Genomic DNA, 16,978 nt, shown 5'->3' on the forward strand with positions numbered 1-16,978 from the left:
GAAATGAATCCTAAGAGTATTTTGGCTGCTGCTGTTGGGGCTAAGCACAGCTGTATAGCGATACAGAACTTCTGTTATGCCAGTTGACATGAAAGACTGCTTTCTAAGCAGAACCCTTCCTGTCCTTTCCCGGCCTTGTCGGAGGGGCTCTTTGTGGGATTCTGCTGGAGAAGCAGGCCTCCATCTTTCACCTTCATCAGTGAGGCCTCCAACTGCTTCCCAAAGTTATTCAGTGTAGACAAGGCCTTGAGGTTTCCTGGGAGCCTCTGGTGATACCCAGAGGCCTGCAGCTAGGCAGATTTATAGTTGCCCACCCTCGACTCAGCAGCTTTTGATACGTAAGATGGTATCAAAGGCCATCTGTGCATAATACCAAGCCCAGTCAACACTCTCACAGAAGCTTCCTAAGCTCTTGCTATTTATGCTTGGGAAGAAACTGGGCTTGGGGAAAGGCCTTTGTTCAGAGCTCAATTTTACGTATGGATGTGAAAGTCAGAGTCAGCAACATGAAGGGTTTCATCCGTGGACTGGCAGAGACATCTGATGCTCCTTGTTGTGGGACACAGAACCATAATTTCAGCCAGTCTTCACTCTGATCACTGCTGTCCAAACTCCAGTGCACAGCACACAAAGCCAGCAGCCTCATTGAGGAGAGTGAGTTCTTGTTCACTTTCCTCCCACATCAAGCTCAATACACTCTCCTCCTCCTCCCGTTACTGAGACATTCAGCCTTCTCTCCTTCTCCAACTTCTCTCCCTGCCCCAGTGACCCCAATCCCTCACTTCCTAACATCCTCTCCTCTCTCTCCTCCTCTTTTGCTTTTCTTCTCAATTTCTCACTCTCGTCAGGTTCTTTCCCATCTATTAACTCAACCTTGATACTCCTCATCCCCTTTGACCTACCATCCAATCTCTCTTCTTTTCATCTTCAAACTCACTAAACATTCCATCTACAACTGCTCTCTGGAGTTCCTTTCCTCCAGCGGCGATGCATGGGAGTTGGGGGGGGAACATACTGGGTCACATGCCCTCTCCAGATTTCTCGGGACACCTCTTGCCGGGATGCCCAACACCAAGGAGGCAGTGGCTACCCCTGGTGGTGGCGGCACTTACCACGTGTCCATGCAATGTGGGGAGGGAGGAAGCAGCAGGGTGACGCCTCCCCCCATCTCCCGCTCCATGGCGCTATTTCTCCTTCCCGCCTGCTGGAGTCCCAGTGCTTCCCACTGCCTGCTTTGCAGCCTGCTCACTGAGATGAGTCAGGGAGTGGAGGCAGAGGCAATGCATGGGAAGGTCACGTGCCCCCCACTATCCAGTTACATGCTGCCTCTGCTTTCCTCCAATTCCATTCTTGACCTTCTCCATTCTGGCTTCTTCTGCCCTCTAATCTCCACAGAAACTGCTTGCACTGAAGTCTCTATTGGCCTCTTCCTGGCCAAATCTCAGGGTCTGTACTCCACCTTTATCCTCCTGGACCTATTGATGGCTTTTGGCATTTATCAACTTCTCCCTACTTTTTGAAAATTTGGCTCCCGTTGCCTTTCATGGATCTATTCTCATAGCAGTGGCCTTCCATCCTCTCTGATTGCTCTTACCTTGTCTTGTTTCATGGGTCAACCACCTCCCCTTCCCTCACTCTGTGGGCATCCCTGCTAGCTCAGCCCTCAGTCACATTCTCCCCTTCTTCTGTTACTAATCTTTGCTCCATCAGGGTTTCCAGCCTTTACCATCCACCAGACAACTTCTCCCTTAAACAATCTATGCTTTCTGCCATGCTGCCCCTTATGAATGGGAGAGGCTCCCTGATAAAATTCAAACAGCCACTGCTTTATCCTCCTCCAAATCTCTCCATAAGACTCACCTGTGCCATGCTGCCATGGATAGCTAGGTGGCAGGCTTACTCCTTCCTACAAAATTCCTACAATACATGTAACTAATAAACCAGTGCCAATTCTAACCTTATTTTCCTCTGCAGTGGCAATGTAACTGTCATAGGATTCCTCTCTCCTCTAAATCCAAGTAGTGACCATCACTCAGCCTGATCCTCAGCCTTCCCTGAAACAAGTGGGATGCTATAAAATCTGTCCAATGCAATGTTGAATAATTAAGCAAGCAAAAATCAGGAAATGCAAAGGTAATGAATGGCTGCAACCTTAACTCTGCCACTTTACATGTATTATGATACATTCTTTAAAGTCAAAGTCATATTGCCTTAGATATTGAAATGTGTATGTGCTGAGTTAATGCTGTGTTTTCAGCCTTGTTTTTTGCATTGCCTCCCTATAGCACTTAATGTAAGGTTAAGGCTGAACAGTTAACAGCTTATTGCATTTATTATATGAAGCATCACTGAGTATATTCATATGCCACTTTTATACAAAATATTTTAAAATAAAAAATATTAGCAAAGTCCTGTCTTTTGGTTTATGTTGTAAAGTGATGCAGGTTAAATCTACAAAGCTTAGTCATACGAAGAATTCATTCACCACCACTGGATTTCCTTCAGGGTTTTTACTAACAACAGTGAACAGAAAATTACAATTTTTTCAAGAAGCAAATATATTACTGTCAGGGAGGAAAACATTAGGACTAAGAGTGCTTTCCCCCTCCACCCATCCTACAAGTACTTGACTCCAATAAAAATAATAATTTAAGGTTTAAAATGTTTTATTTTTACCTTACATGACAGCCATTAAAAACAAGGATTATGAATGTAGGAAACAAGACGACATGGACTGAACTGGTATCTAGATATTAAGACACAGTACTCAGCTGTTTTAACTCAAATACAGAGACCTATCACCGTTTTCATTCCAACAAAGAAAATCAAAGCTAAGCTATTTGTAAAAGATTTGAAAATTCTGAGACTGGCACAATCACTCTACTAAATCCTGATAGTCTAGTACATCAGTTCTAAAATGTTACCCAAAACATCCAGCATTCAGACTTCAGGTCGTGTGTTTTAGAAATGCTAATGGAAAAACAGTCCTTCCAACATTCCTTCTACAATTCTGCCAGAGTTTAGTAGATTTTTTTTTTTTATTTTTGAGCAATTTTAGTTTACCATTACAAGCATATAAGATATTGCACATAAACCTAGCTTGCAAAATTTTACTCACCCACTCAACTTGGGCCATGTATGTTGTTTTCACAAGGGATCATAAGTAGCTGATGATCATCATTGTTATGGTAAAGGATGAACAGGTAGGTTTTGTGCATGGGCTGGCACATTTTCATGACAATGTAAATGTTAGCATATATAGCATTGTGAAATTAAACGAAAGGGTGCTGAAATGTGTTAAGGCTGGGACAGAATTACTGTTATGACATAGGTTCTATTAAGTAGTTATTTTATTATGTGTGGCAAACGCTTCCAGCAAATAAACTAGATTTTTTAAAAAAATACATACATCTTTACTTCCCATTCACAGGCATCTGTCGCATTTCCATTATCTGCTCTTTTTAGTCGAATGCAAGTAAAGCTCATATTTTCCCTGAAAAGCTAGGAGACTCTGATCATAATTCAGCCATGGCTGCCCTGAACCGCCATAAGCAACAGAAGTAGTAAAGGAATTGGCATGTCAAGACTTCACTTTAGAACACAAAGGTGAAGTGTCGTTTGTAAAAATAAGCAGAGGAAGAAAAGTGGATTTTGAGACAATATATTAAGTCCCATATTAAACTTCATGGAATTGTCTATAGTCACGACTGTCTGCTATATCAAGGGGAAAGCATTCTTTATTGATTAACGGGAACAACTCAATATGAAGAAATATGAATGAATGTGTCAAATAAAACTCTTTTGCTACGATGGTTGAACTTTAGGAGTTTGGTCCCTTTTGAAGGCCATTGGAATTGCAATTTAGTATTGATGCTTAAATCAAGTAGATTTCATCTAAACTGATACTTGTCAAGTCTTTTTTGAAAAATTGATTTTAGTGTGTGTGTTTGTATTTGAATCTGTCTACTGTTTGGACTACCCTCTCAAAAGCTAACCATTGCATTCCTCCCTCTCACTGTCTTGTCATTTTCCCTTTGGCAAATATTAACTTCCACACACGGCTGTTTCTTAAGAAGAACAAGTCACTGACACCTGGCTTTATACATTTCCTTTGTTCACGGTCTACATCAATGGAATGACAGCTCTGGAGTATGATTTATGGGCTAACCAGCACTCTTTTTATAGCAATAGCTGAGTAGAAATAGCCTAGTCTGAATAAAAAGTGGCTATTGGTTATTTTTAAAATTTTCAGGAAAAACACATATTTGAAATTCAAGGGACATTTCTCACCAGACTGAAAGAGTTTTAAGATAAGGTAAAACTTTGGACCTAACCCATCCTTTCTAATTCTGGAAATATCATTAGTTTTACGAAGATATTTTCTACTGGAATGAGCTAAAGAAATTTTGAAAATGTTATTTTAAAGTATATTTATGTCATAGGTGTATTTTAATTCTCTTTTCTATAGATATATTACTCATTGATTTAATTCAGTCAAGAATCTACTGTATTGTCAATCAACTACAATGATCCAGAAACAATTTCTGGCTATGGAAAGGGCTTAAGTATTAAGCCACATCCTCCTACAAAGCTTCAGTATTTCTGATTGGTAAAAAGCATTTCTCACTGAAATAATACTGAAGCAGAGCACAAGTTCTCTTCCATCTATTTGACTGTTAAGTTAATTAACTCTTCAGGACAAAATGATCATATTTAATCACAAGAGAAAGTATAATTTTTCAAGACAGCTCAATTGGTAGCTCCGGTGGTACAGAAGTATATCTTGGGTCAAGCTTAGGTATGAAATTCTTGAAGTTCTTAGACGCTTCAGTACCAAATACATCTAATACTCGTCTATTCATGACAGCAAACCTGAAACAGAAAAGACTCATGATAAAATGAACACTTTTTCCATTTAATAATAAATAAAATTACTTTAAAATTATTCTATGTTGTAATGATGAAATATTGCTCATATCTTTGAAATATGGGCTTGAACCTGTACTTCTTATGCAGGCAAAATACCTGTTCAAGTCAATAAGGGTATGTCGTCACTACTGGCCAGATCGGCAGCCAGAGATGGATCCAGCAGAGATCGTTTTATCGTGTCTAGTCTAGACACGATAAATTGATCCCTGAGCGTTCTCCTGTTGAATCCTGTACTCCAGCTCAGCGAGAGGCGCAGGCAGAGTCGAAGGGGGAGTGGCAGCAGTCGACTCAGCACAGTAAAGATACCACGGTAAGTCAATCTAAGTATTACATAAGTTAGATCGATTCCCCCCCCCCCCCCCCCATGTAGACCAGGCCAAAGAGTTTAGTCAAGCAGAGTAAGAGTTGTAGGGTATGATCTTAAGTTTGCAATCAGAGCTTTAAAAAAACTTTAACTGCATTTGGATTTCATTGATGAAATTTTTCAACAAGCTGGGTGCTAAAAGCTTTTACAAACAGAAAGTAAGTTTTATAAATTGTACTGGATGCTAAGGGCAGACACGCGAGACAGGTAATCCTAAACAGTACATAAAATGGGGACTCAATTAGCATCTTACGTCCTTAGAGAATTGCAAGCTTTTCATTTTGGACAACACAGGGGCCTTTTTATGTTTGAACAATACAAATGCTTATGAAGTGAATCACTTAGCATGTGATTTGTGTTTTATTTAATACATTCTACTACTTCTACCAGGAAAAAAAAAAAAGCCATTTTCTTGTCCCCAGGATGAGCAAAAGCGCACAGTTCTCCTGAGTTCCCCTCACAAATTTTAGTGCCTTCACAACATTTTCCTATTTTTTAAGATGTTTTCCCTCCCCTGTTGCTGTGAAAGACTCACACAAGCAATAGGAGAAAATGACTGTCTACACAGCAGAAGAGTCAAACAGATTCTACACAAAGTGGTATCAAAACACAAAACAAAGCGAAAAAATGCAGCTTTCTCCTTGTAATCTCTTTCAGTTACAGCAAGCTTAAGGCAAACTAATTCAGGAAGAAGTGTGATTTTCAAATTGACATATTGGCCTTTTGTGCATTTTGCACATTATCAAGTTATTCCTGTCCAGTTTGGTTCTGTTTAGAGAATTATGAGCTTCCATAATTCTTCCCATTTTGGTAAGTCTGCTTTTAGATTGCTTGTCAAGTGATTCATCTTGTGCTGCGTTCTGCTGCATCGTCAGTTTATATTTTAGTTCACATATAAACAGTAAATCAATTTCAGACAAAAAGATCAATTTTAAAAAGAATATTTTTGATTTCCAGTGCAAATACAGAATAAAACAGGATTCAGCTGGACATATAATCATAAACTTTTTTAGATTCTAACTGGTCAAAAAATTTAATGAGAAACATACCTTCCAACAAAAAATATGGTCTTATAGACTCATAGACTCATAGGTCAGAAGGGACCAACATGATCATCTAGTCTGACCTCCCGCACAAGGCAGGCCACGGAACCCTACCCATCCACTTTTATAACAACCCCTAACCCATGACTGAGTTATTGAAGTCCTCAAAATTGTGGTTTGAAGACCTCAAGCTGCAGAGAATCCACCAGCAAGCGACCCATGCCCCACGCTGCAGAGGAAGGCGAAACCAGGGCCCTCAAACCGCACCGGAGGAAAATTCCTCCCGAGTCCCAAAATAGGCGATCAGCTAAACCCTGAGCATTGAGGCAAGACTCACCAGCCAGCCACCAAGAAAAGATCTCTGCAGTAACTCAGTCCATCCCCATCCAAATCCGCCTCACAAGACCCCCTTGAGGCAAAGACTTATCTGCTGATGAAGATCCAAGATCAATGCCCCAATTAAACGATGCCCACAAACATCCCCTCCATATAACTATCCAAGCTTAGTCTTAAAGCACAGATAATGCTGCCCGCACACATCCTCAAAGACGTCGCAGAACGTTCACGCCCCTAATGGTATGAAACCTTCGTCTATAATTCAAGTCTAAAGTTCCCGAGAGTATCCAGTTTGTACCATCTGATTCCCTGTGCCTACATTAGTAACTAAACTAAATATCCTCTCTCCCCTATACGTAATCCTATCCCCGATATATTATAAAGAGCAAGCCGACCCCGCGGACCTTCTTTTGCCAGCCGAAACAAGCCAAGCTCTTGAGAGCTCCTTCATGAAGGCAGAGTTTCATTCTCGGATCATCCTAGTAGCCGCTCCTGACCTGTTCCAGTGAACTATCCTCTTAAAGAAATGGACACCAGAACTGACACACGAAAATCCAGGTGGGTCTCCACCCGCGCCTTAAATAACGGTACTAACACCCTACCTATAACCTGCCGGAAATACCATCGCCTGATCATCCTAAACTGCATTTGCTTTTATTAACAGCCAGTATCACTTGGCGGCTCACCTAGTCAGTCCTGCTATCACCAAACCCAAGAGTCCCTTCTCACTCCTCTGTCGCTTCCAACGGATGCGTCCCCAACATATATCTAAATCTTAATTAGTATCCTAAACGTGTGACCTTGCACTTCACTATTAATGCACCAGTTAGCTAATCACCAGTTCACAAGGTGGTCCAGATCTTCCTGAAATATACGCTCCCGGTCCTGTCTCGGTTCACGCAAACCCCCCAGCGTTCGGTCATCCCAAACTTTTATTAGCACATTCCGGCTGCTTAGTGCCAGAGGTCAGTAATAAAAATGGTAAAAATAAGAATCGTCCAAAACCGATCCGAGGGACGTCCACTAGTACCTCCTCCAGCCTGACAGTTCACCGCTCAGCTACGACCGCGGGAGTCCCCCCTTTACCAAGCCTAATACCACCTACAACTTTCAATATTCATCCCATGCTTGTGTAATTTAAACTAACAGTTCCCATGCGGAACACGTGTCAAACGCCTTACTGAAATCGAGGGTAAAATTAATCTAACCCGCATGTTCTTTGCTAAGTAAGTCCGTCCACCCAAACTTCTCACAAGAAGGAGATCAGGTTGTATGCACATCTACCTTAGTAAATCCATGCTAATTTCGTCCAATTAGCCATTGACGCTCTATGTCTTAACTACTGTTTCTCCCTATAAAATTGTTTTCCAGAGACCTTACAATATACAGACAGTCAAGCTCACAGACAGGAATTACCCCGGATCACTTTTTATCCTTCCTTAAAAATAGGAACAGTACTTAGAATTCTCCCAGTCGTACGGTAACAAATCCCCGATTGATCGATTGCTTAAAAATTCTGCTAACCGAGGACCTCGCAATTTCACGCGCCCAGTTCTTAATATCTGCGGACGCGAGATGTCTGTGGCCCTCCGAGATTCGTTGTCGCATTATACGTGTCAAGTTTGGCCCTACTCTAATCGAAATCTACCACCTCCATATCCACATTCCCTTATCATCCCCCATCATCCCCTAAACTCCTCACAGTCTTATTAAAAAACTGAGGCAAAGTATCTTTATTTAGATATGGCCAGTGCAGGTACCTAACCATCCGTCCATCCTCAGAGGTATAACGGCCCCTTCTTCTTCTTGCGTTTTCTCTATATTTATGTGGCTGTAGAACGCTTTACATCGGTTTGGATTCCGTTGCAAGGTCCAGTTCGATGGGCTTTAGCCTTCCTCACTTTATCCCTACATGTCTGACCTCACAAGGTACGCTTCCCCTTGCTAAATCCCTGCCTTCCTTGCCGACCGTGTAAGCTTCTGCTTTTCCTGAATCCCTCTCCATGAGTTGCTACTCATCCAGCTGGCCATACAACTCCTGCCCATCGGTGTTTTTCCCACTTTCCTTGGGTATGCAGGCGTTCCTGATCAGTTCTCCGCAGCTCGACTAAAAGTAATTCCAGGCCTCCCGCATTTAACATCCACAAGTTCTCTCCGCCAATCCCACTTACCTAACTAATTCCTTAACTCTTAAATTAGCCGCTCAAAAAGTCGAAAACCCAATCCCAGACACGTTTTACCTGCCAGCTAGTGAACACAATCAGCTCATGACCACTCGAACCAAGGTTGTCCCCTACCACCATTTCTTCTACGAGATCTTTTTTCAGAAAAGAAGCTTTTTGTGAAAAATTGTCAAAATCTTCAAAGTTTTCAAGTTTTTGTGAGAATTCTTAATATGTCTATACATTTTTGTATTGATATGTTTACCAAAATTGTGTTTGAAATCACTGTAAACACATTATTATGTTTGGAGATGATTTTAAACATGATTTTTGGAAATCTGCACTTTTGGTAAATGAAATGTTTGACAACTTTGAGCATGATTTTGATTTAAAAAAGATGAAATTACAGGGATAATTTCCTGAAAAACAGATGATGGATCAATTTCAAACCCTGCAAAACAGAATCAGATCTTAAATTCTGAAACTGCAAAGCTGTTTTTCAACCAAGATGCTCTCCAAAGATCCCAGTTAAACTGCCTCATGTTTAACTAGATACTCACTTTAGAATAACGTTTTAAAATTTCTGTAGAATATGAAACTAGGTTCTCTCACAAATTTTGGATCTAAAAGTGTTTGAAGTGCTGAATAAATAACAGTCACATTCATATAATTTTGACATATATTCACTACCAATTTTATCTAATACTTCATATAACGCAGACTTCTCCAAGAAGTCTTTGACAGCAAGTGAATTAAAGAACACGGTACCTGTCTAGCTAAAATGAAATTTGCTACTAAGCATTTCCAACCACCTCAGTTACTTACCTGCCTTTTGTCAGTCGTAATAGGAATTTCCAGTAAGAAGGTCTCAGGGTCTGAGCTTCCATCACAGCCTACAATCAGAATATTGATCATAATTTCTCCCATTGAGAAATTAAAACACTGTCAGGCACAGATACTAAGAAAATGAAAGTGACCTACCTGCAATGCTTACTCTCTAATGATATGTAGTCACAAGAGAGCCATACTCTTGGGTCTGTGCTAAGTGCAAATGGCTAGTGAGAGAACCATAGCTAAAGTCTCTGACCATCATATCACAGCAGGGTAGCATGTCTGTTCCCCTACATGAAGCCCCAGTCACCTGAGATGCCTCAATCCCCTCAGTTGTAAAGATAGAAAATATACCACTTTATGGGGATGCTTTGCGAGTGACTATAGTTGTTTTGGTTAAGCACCAGTGAATAAGAATTGAAGGTAAGTAACTTGATTTATTCTAAAGGAATTGTGTTGAAAACAGATTCTCACTCCCAGAGAATAAAAAGCTCCAGAAATGCATTCAGCCTGAACAACAGAAGTAGGGTTGGCAGATTCTGACAGCAGCATTCAGATGCAGGACGCAGTAGCAGAAAGTGGCAGGTGACTTGGTCAACACGGTCAGGGCCTTTGCAGTAGACGTGGGAGGTAGATTCAACCAGCACAGCCAGGGCCGGACTGGAGAAGGCAAGGAAAGAGAGGTGGAGTAAACCATGAAGGAAGAGGTGGTTTTGAGGCACTACAGAAAGGCGGTGAAGGTATAGGTGATTCAGGAGAGCAGAGAGAGGAGACGACTGCAGCTTGCTTCAAGTTGTAAAACTGGAGGTTTCTTTGTTAGTGTCTCTTGATTTTTCAAATCTACAGCTGCAGTTAAAGTGGATTGAGTGTGAAATTTTCCAATTCAGCAGTACACTGTGGTTGAACATTAAGACTTACTGTCTGTCTCCTAGAACAAAATACTAAGTGAGGTGAAGTCTCTGCCAATCAGTGCATTTTTAATCGTCTTTGGTTAATACATGTTGAGATTTTTTTCCATAGAAGTCAAAACCTGCTTATGATACTTGCATTACATTACAAATGGATAAACAGTCACGGACAGACTAAATTATCTTCCCACCATAACAATACAAAACCAGTGTGGCAGACGCAGGAATAGGAGCTAGAGTGTGCTAACTCCTGCTTTATTATGGAATCTCCATTTCAACCCATTCTTTTAATCAAAATTTGAAATAAGTTAAAGGAATTTTGCTTTTTATTTGAAGGCAAAATACTTACCGCCTGAAAGCAGATTGCTGTGGAAATGGCATAGATGATGCTGTCTGCATGAGGAAAATAGGGAACCTTTCCTGCTTCAATGCCTTTGAAGTACATGGTCTAAAAAACAAACAAAACACATGCTGAGTAAATCATACCAAAGGCAAACAGTATGGACTTTGTCGTCAATTATGGTCCCATTCCTGAAGTCCCCTGCCAAATTTGTGACAGCTACTGAAATTCATGTGACTTTTTCTTATGCAAGAGCTGTAACCTGCAAGCTCATGGGCAGTCTGTAATTTACTATGGACTTTTCACACTGGAGTGAAGTATACATTCAGTGCATGGCAAGACTTACTAAAGGGTTTCCCAACGTTGTTGGTTGCAGACTAGCTGCAGGAGGAGGGTAGAAAAGAGAAGCAGTAGAGGTAAGAAAAGCTCTGTGAACTCAGATCCATCCCACACTTTACTTCTCTGGGCAAAGCAGTCTATTTTTCCTCCTTGCTTTTGCAGTGATTCCTGATGCAGCCAGCCATGGGAACAACTCCCCTGTTCCTGTAGCATGCAGCTCACTTGTACTCAATAGAAACACCAGCAGATTTCCATTCCCCTGCACCCAACAAGCAGCATGTAGCCTTCCAGAGAATGGGGGAATGTAATGGGAGAGCCCAAAACAAGGGGAAAGCGAGCAAAAATAAATAAAATAACTGGAAAACTTTAAAAGAGAGAAAATAAAAATCTTGATGAGCAGGAAGAAAGAATAAAGACAAAAAGAATAAAGGCAGACAATATAAAGACCATGGAGAGAAAAGCGTAGGGACACTGATCACTCTGTACCAGGGGTTGGTATGAGGGATTCCAATCACTCTGAAGGAGGCTGCAAACAAGCCAAGATTGGGAACCAGGGACAATGTAAATAGATGTGTAGTTTGTCAGTGCATTGATCTTTAGAAGCCTACTATTAACATAGCTTTTTCCATCTTCAATGCTATTTGAACATTAACTAGCCTTCAAATACTTCTACAAGGCAACTCAAGAAACACCACCATGACACTCTGTACCTCAAAATAGCACGCTGGAACCCCCATATTCACTGTTGTCATATAATTATGAGATGTTTTGTACAAAGTCTGCCTTGTGAGGTATCATTTAAGAAGTCTTGATCTGTTGAACGTTAATATCTTATTGAGGTGTATGTGCTGTCATTGTACGTGAAGTTATAAAGAATTGCTCTGTGTGTGTTACTGAAATACATCATGAAGTGGGGAATACCCAGCTAGCATTTCATTAGCAACAAAGGAGCAACTATCATTGCCCAGACAGGCATTGATGGCCCATCAAGAAGAATCCAGTCTCCCAGAGGCTCCTTAGGGAGGGCACATATGCAGTTAGGACTGCCTGACCCCACATCACAGAAACGATCTTTCTAGTAGCTGGAAGAAAGTATAAAAGAGGTACAGTGACATCATCACTTGACCTCTTTCCTCCCCCATATAAACACCTGGAAGATCACCTGGAAGACACAGACTTTGAACTTGGAAGATTGGTCCCAGACTGGGAATGGAATCTAGCCTGTGTATTGACAATTGTGAGCTGCCCACAAGATCTGTTAGGGCAGGCCTGCACAACTCGTAAAGCGGCTTGGGCCATATTACTCCAAAGAAAACAGCTGAAGGCCAAATCCCCGTTGCCCCGCCGACGGGGTGTTTGGGTTGGTAAGGTGCTGGAGGAGCCGAAGCGTGAGGTCGCGCTGCCGCCTGACAGTTATTCAGTCGGGTTGCCGCAGCCTCGTGCGGTGGCATCGCGCGCGACTCCTTCGGGCTGCCGAAGCCCCAGCGCTGCCGTCGCCAGGCGCCGCTTCAGCAGCGTCCGCGCCCCACTACCGCTTGGGCGCCCGAGCGGCAACGAGGGGAGGTGCCGCCGCGACCATGCCGGTGCCCGGGCGGGGGAGGGAGCCAACGGGAGCGGCCGCCCTGCCACAGCCGAGCAGCGCCCGCCGGGACAGGCGCCTGCCCCCCGCCTACAGCTGCAACCTTGGAAGGGGATGGGGCCGACCAGAATCAGTAGAACAGGTCAGCCACTGACTCCGTAGTGTCTCCTCAGCCCCCCATCCCCTGCTCTCACCCTCAGCCCTGCTCCACTGCCACCTCACCTGCCCCCCCCCGCTGCCTCCTCAGCCATCTCCCCCACTTGGGGCCCACCTGCCCGCCTCTTGCCTCCTCAGTCCCCACCCAGTGGCTCACCTGCCCCTCCACGCCCACTGTCTGTCCGCTCGCCCCTCTAAGCCTCATTCCCCGTGCCAGCTCACTTGCCCCCACCAAGCCCCGCCTGCTCACCTCCTCAGACCCCACTCCCTGGCTCACGGCTTGCTCCTCCCCTCACCTTCTCAGCCCCCCCCCCCCCCGGCTCGCATTACTCACCACACCACCACTTTGCCCGCCGGTCACCTCCTTCAGCCTCTCACCCCCTGGCCAGTGATGATCTGCCAAAATCCCACTGTGACAGACCCAACACCAGTTGGGGTACAGGAGTCTGATAGAGGGCAAATATACTGTCACTGGATGAGTAAGTTTTCTGTCCCTAAGTGACAGAGCTAGGGGCTGCATAGAGAATCAGAACTGCTGAACGCAATTAAGGCAGACAGCTGATTAGATCACCTGCGCCAATCAAGGCAGGCGTAATCAGGGCACCTGGGTTGGAAAAGGAGCTCACTCCAGTCAGGGAGGGGAGCCAGAGGGAGAAGTGGTGTGAGGAGCTGGGAGCAAGAGGCACAAGAAACTGAGAGTGAGAGGGTGTGCTGCTGAGGTTTAGAGATACAAGTGTTATCAGACACCAGGGAGAAGGTCCTGTTGTGAGGATAAAGAGGTGTTTGGAGGAGCCATGGAAGTAGCCCAGGGAGTTGTAGCTGTCATACAGCTGTTACAGAGGACTATAGACAGCTGCAATCCGCAGGGCCCTGGGCTGGAACCCGAGTAGAGGCAGGCCCGGGTTCCCCCCAAACCTCCCAACTTCTGATCAGACACAGGAGGAGCTGACCCAGACTGTGGGGAAGATCACGGAGGTGAGCAAATCTGCCAATAAGTGCAGGACCCACCAAGGTAGAGGAGGAACTTTGTCACACCCACCCACGGGCTGTATGTTGTGCAGGCCTGTATTAGGGTGAAAGACTGCTTGATTCAAATCTTGCTTAGTCTGTAGAATTCAGATTGTGAGTTTATTCTTATTTCTTATGTAACCATATTTGATCTCTATGCCTGCTACTTATAATCACTTAAAATCTACCTTTCTGTAGTCAATAAATCTGTTTTATATTTTACCTAAAACGGTGTGCTCTTGGTTGAAGTGCTTGGGGAATCTGAGCTCAGATTACAAAGACTGTTGTGTGTCCATTTTCTTATGATGAAATGGCAAACTAATTAATGAGCTTGCGCTTTCTAGGGGAGTCTTGAGCAGTATAAGATGGTATATTTCTGGGGTGCAAGGCTGGAAGCTGGGGTGATTGTGCCTCTCTCTGTATGATTCATGAGTGGCTCAGGGAGCATTCGTGCAGTTTAGTTGGGTGTGGGGCTCCACATGCTGATGGCTGAGTGATTACAGCACCTAGAGGGGTTTGCTGCTTGTTTCTAACACAGCACTGTGAGAGACAGCCCAGGCTGGAGAGTTAAAAGGGCACAGTAGTCCCACAGTTACAGGTTGTACCCTGGGAATCCTGTCACACCCACATTACAGAAGTGACTATTGTGGCAGATAGCTGCAATGACTTGTCCAAGTCAACAAAAGAAGTGTAAATGCTGAGATTAGAATGCAGAGGCTCCTGGATCCTATTAAACAGCACTATGTTAATGAGCATTAGGGAACTTTTATTGTGCACTGGGGCAAGGTTTATTTGGAGCAATTAGTGTGCAACACATTAGTGCGCTTTATTAATCTTTCCCCTCCCCCCCAGTATGTGTTACACCACCTGCAGTTAAACCTTCTTGTTCCTGAGTGCCTAAGGCACTTTTGAAAATGGGATTCTAGCTCCTAAGTCACCTAGATGCTTTTAAATTTTTTACCCCAAATGTCTATATGACATTGCACAGCATGGATTTGTTTATTTTAAAGGGGTATTTTAGATCTTGGAGAGTGCAGGAGGTAATCTCTCTGATACCTGCTTCTTTTTAAAAACAACAAAGCAAACAAAGCAGTAACTAGTCAAATTCAATGGGTATTTTGCTACCCTTAAACAACTCAAAATCACATACTTTCTTTTTATGAAAACATTGAAAGTTTATTTTCTTGAACACAGCTTGACCTTCCAAGCAGCACACGCCTCTTTGGTCAGTTACCCTTGGTTTGTATAATATGGTAAAAGAAGTAAAAACTGAAATAAACCCAGGCAGTATTTTTCTTATTTCATTGCAGCCACAATGTCTCAGAGTGAAGGCCACAGAAAACCATCAGCAATACTGCATAACATTTTATTTATAATAAATGGAGCCCTGAAGTACACAGAACTAACACAACAGGGATAACTCTATGGGACTGAGTTGTGTTGACATAGCATTACGTAAACCACTTTTGGAATTTGAGTGTGGACTGTAAGGAATATGTAGGACCATGTTACATGTTTCTCTTTGTTTCATATTTGATCTTATTCTTCACATTTTTCTCTCTTTTCTTTAAAGCAAATTCATAGCTGGCAAAGGAGCTGGATTAACAGTGTTAGAGATAGGAGTCCTGGAGGCCAGTGGAAGGAAGTGGCAATAGTTCAGGGTCTAGGCATAATGGGCAGGCAATGTCAGTTTATCACAGTGGGGCTGCTAGGGGAAGAGCCATGAATAACTCATGATTTCATAGAAAAATCACAATGAAACTTAACAAGACTCCAAGAGTGATCTCTCCTTTTCTATTCCAACTCAAACATTGTTAAACTGTGAATATAAATGTAGTTGTATGAACAATCCCTGAGTAGTTGTTTGCATAAGCAGTCACTCTTCATTTTTACTTTTTCCCAGGCTAACATAATTTTACTAGCTCATAGAAGTAAAACAGAATGGACTTTCTGACCTCAAAAAAAATGCAATGTCACTGGTGGTCACTTTCCAGGTTAGAATTTGATCAATGAAAGCAAACAGGAAAGCAATTTCAGCGGCATGCTAAAACCAAAACTATTTTGAGTTACCATAATTCATAATTTAGACTAATGCCAAAATCAGGGAACAGAGGCGGGAAGTCAGCTGTAGATTTTGGCTATAAATCTGAAGGGAAGGATTAGTTCTGACTTATGTTTTTGGTGGAAATTGACAAAATGCACATTCTTGGAACTTTCAGATTTGAAATTCTGCGAATGTGACACAGCAGGGGAAGACCAAAAAGGAAATGAGGGGGAAAATATGTGCAGATAAATGGACAAACTGTTAGACTTAGTTCTGGAAAGGAGGGATATGAAGGAAATGAGACCACAGGACTTAGCCATCACTTGGGCACATGTCTGGTATAATAGAGCATTGTTGTACAATCTAACATTACATTTGTACTTTTGGCCAGTGCTTGTAATATTTGTTTTCTTCCTCCGCCCTGTTACAATGGCTAAGAAGAAACACACTGGAACTAGCAGTGTACCTTACCTCCACTAGTTTGGAAGCCAGGTACATGGAGATAGTAGTGCTTTTGTAAAACATCATAGAAACTCCTGCCAGGGATCCTGCAACAGTTAGAAAACAAAATTATTGGTAAGAACCTCAACTGTTTCCTTGCTATTGCTTAACACCATTCTGACATTACACAAACCTGTGACTCTCTCTATTAGCATCTATTATAACCAATGTTCAGTGATCTTTCTGTGCTGCATAGGAAAGGGTCTTTTATACTTTTTAGAAAGGACAGACCCCTGTAATTTTGACACAGAGCCAAATCTTTAGCCCTGTGACCAGCTCCCTAGCTCCAGACCCCCCACCCTGCCCTGCCCAAATTGGTCTAGAGCAGAGGTTGGCAACCCTTCAGAAGTGATGTACTGAGTCTTCATTTATTCACTCTGATTTAAGGTTTGGCGTGCCAGTAATACATTTTAACGTTTCTTTCTATAAGCCTATAAT

At 42.8% G+C, this 16,978-nt stretch overlaps 1 protein-coding gene across 4 annotated transcripts in view; it reads right to left on the reverse strand.

Moving 5' to 3' along the window:
* Positions 1–2,638: 2,638 nt before the first annotated feature.
* Positions 2,639–16,978, reverse strand: part of TMEM135 (transmembrane protein 135) — a 465,661-nt gene continuing 451,321 nt past the window's right edge. For all 4 annotated transcript variants that reach the window (XM_075061746.1, XM_075061748.1, XM_075061747.1 and 1 more), the window contains 4 exons: positions 16,511–16,587; positions 10,923–11,021; positions 9,660–9,727; positions 2,639–4,872 (listed from right to left, as the gene is read on the reverse strand). In XM_075061746.1, coding sequence (XP_074917847.1) covers positions 4,740–4,872; positions 9,660–9,727; positions 10,923–11,021; positions 16,511–16,587 — 377 coding nt within the window. In that variant the 3' untranslated portion in view covers positions 2,639–4,739. The remainder of the gene's footprint in view (positions 4,873–9,659; positions 9,728–10,922; positions 11,022–16,510; positions 16,588–16,978) is intronic.

The sequence above is a fragment of the Chelonoidis abingdonii genome, chromosome 1 (genome assembly GCF_003597395.2).
Source record: "Chelonoidis abingdonii isolate Lonesome George chromosome 1, CheloAbing_2.0, whole genome shotgun sequence".
NCBI lineage: Eukaryota > Metazoa > Chordata > Testudines > Testudinidae > Chelonoidis > Chelonoidis abingdonii.